Consider the following 2,373-nt stretch of genomic DNA (forward strand, 5'->3'; position numbering starts at 1 on the left):
AAGGATTCTGAGGAAGGGTCACCGGACCCGAAACGTTAACTCTGTTTTTTCCTTCACAGATGCTGCCAGACCTGTTGAGCTTTTCCAGCAACTTTGTTTTTGTTCCTGATTTACAGCATCCGCAGTTCTTTCGGTTTTTATTGTGTTACAAACTCATTTACCTTGTTTTGCATACTGCATGCATTTAAGGACAACACCCTCAGTCCTGTGTTGACAGCCCCCTTCTCATAGTTGTCTCCTTATCTGCTGTGCCTGAAGTTAGATCCCTGACTCTTTCCATCCTCTTTGTCCTGTTCCTTGTTCTGGAGACTTTAACCTCTGCTGAGCCCTGTTTTGTTAGCTCCCTAAAATTTCTCTGCTCCCCACATCCCATTTGTCCTCGATCTCATGTGGACTACACTACTTGCCCCTTTTGGGTGCTCTGCAATTGCTCAGTTGCATCTTTGAACAGGCACCAAGGAGGCAGTCCACCATCTGGATGTGAATCTCTGGCCAGTCAGCTGCATTGACACTGCACTCGGCAATTTTTCACCTAAACATGTCTATCTGGTTAGTCTCGGTCTCTTTTAAGATTCATCTTCAAACTCACCTGTACAAAGAAAGTTTTATTCACTGTTTCTAATCATACGTTCGCAGAATGCAGGGAATGCCCATTTCGATCATCATGTCTAAGCCTACACTTCGAAAGAGCCATCCATTTCTTCTGACTCTCTCTTCCTCTTCCCCTCTTTCCCTGCAAATTTCCCTTTCATGATTTTATCCATTTTCTACCTTTGAGTGTGTTACCACACCAGATTGAAACACCTCAGATGAACCTTTCTTTAACCTTCTCTGCTCTGAGAATGATCCGACCTTCTCCAGTCTCCCCACATAACTCAAGTCTCTTATCCCCTGTGACCATTCCTGTAAACCACCTTTTCAACTCTCTCAATCGCCTTCACATCCTCCCTAAATCATTGTGTGCAAAATTCAACACATTTGTGGCCAAACTAGGTTTTGTTTAGCTGTAAATTTAGTTTAAACTCTTTGTCTGTTTATTATAGATCTTGATTTATAAAGCAAAGATCCTATTTATACTTTTTTAACTGTCTTCTTAACTTTTGACCTGCCTCAACCAATGGTCTTTACTACATACTCCCATATATTTCCCCTTTAAAATGGCATCATTCTTCTCTCTTTTTGACTATTTGAATCTTTGATTATCCATCTGAGAAGTATCCTACAACACATTAGCAATGTGAAGGGATTTATAAAAATATAAATGTTGTTCATGCCTTTTCTCTTGATAGGTTTCTTTCATTGATTAGACCTGGAGATGGGCCGGAATATTCTCGCAATGAATTCTCTCCAGCAAGGACAGAAAAATTCCAAATGGTCTTTATCACCAAATTGCAGAATCTCCCTGAAGAACTGCTCACCATCTTCTATCCAATTCAAATCGTCATTAAATAACCAAAACATCAACAATTCAACACAATCTCAGATTTCCATTCAGGCTGATCCTGATCAAGATCCTTCTCTGTTGAATGTCCGGGCAATCCTCTTTGTTAAAGTGTTTCTCCGAGAATGAAGTCAAAAGATAAAGGCATTTCTCCAACAATCTGTAGGAAGGGAACTAGACAAGTCTTTAGATTTTGAATTTTTCTATCTTTTTAGGTAATGAATCTCGGATTTTCTTGGAATAAATTGTGATATCAGTTCCAGTTGTGATTTATGGTGAAATAAACACTGGATAAAATTCTCTCTATAAATGTCTGTACATCCCGACAAAGCTTCATTCCTCAATCTAACTATGGACCAAGACTTCAGTCATAGAATAGAATCCCTACAGTGTGGAAACAGGCCCTTCAGCCCAACACATCCACACTGACCCTCAGAGCATACCACCCAGACCCAACTCCCCGTAACCCACCTAATCTACACATCCCTGAACACTACAGGGCAATTTAGCATGGCCAATCCACCTAGCCTGCACAGCTTTGGACTGTGGGAGGAGACCAGAGCACCTGAAGGAAGCCCACATAGACAAGGGAAGAACGTGCAAATTCCACACAGACAGTCACCTGAGGGTGGAATCGAACCCAGGTCCCTGGCACTATGAGGCAGTAGTGCTAACCACTGAGCCACCCTGCTGCCCTAATCTCTCTCTGATCTCTCCCTGATCTCTCCCTGTAAGTCTTGGGATCACAATTTGTTGGCTGACACCACTGTGAAACACCTGGGAGTAGCTTATTGCGTTAAAGGGCTTTAAAAACACACATTATTGTTGTCATTATATACCTGTCCCCATCCCCTTCCAGGATGCTGGAGAAGCTCAGCAGCTCTGGCAGCATCTATGGAGAGAGAAACAGAGTTAACGTTTCAAGTTCAGAG

At 42.1% G+C, this 2,373-nt stretch overlaps 1 protein-coding gene across 1 annotated transcript in view; it reads left to right on the forward strand.

Moving 5' to 3' along the window:
* Nucleotides 1-1,893, forward strand: part of LOC109924378 (IQ motif and ankyrin repeat domain-containing protein 1-like) — a 19,634-nt gene extending 17,741 nt beyond the window's left edge. The window contains exon 4 of the mRNA XM_048617383.1: nt 1,290-1,893. Within this exon, the coding sequence (XP_048473340.1) occupies nt 1,290-1,452 (163 nt within the window). The 3' untranslated portion in view covers nt 1,453-1,893. The remainder of the gene's footprint in view (nt 1-1,289) is intronic.
* Nucleotides 1,894-2,373: the final 480 nt, after the last annotated feature.

This window comes from Rhincodon typus, chromosome 2 (assembly GCF_021869965.1).
Source record: "Rhincodon typus isolate 14 chromosome 2, sRhiTyp1.1, whole genome shotgun sequence".
NCBI classification, from domain to species: domain Eukaryota; kingdom Metazoa; phylum Chordata; class Chondrichthyes; order Orectolobiformes; family Rhincodontidae; genus Rhincodon; species Rhincodon typus.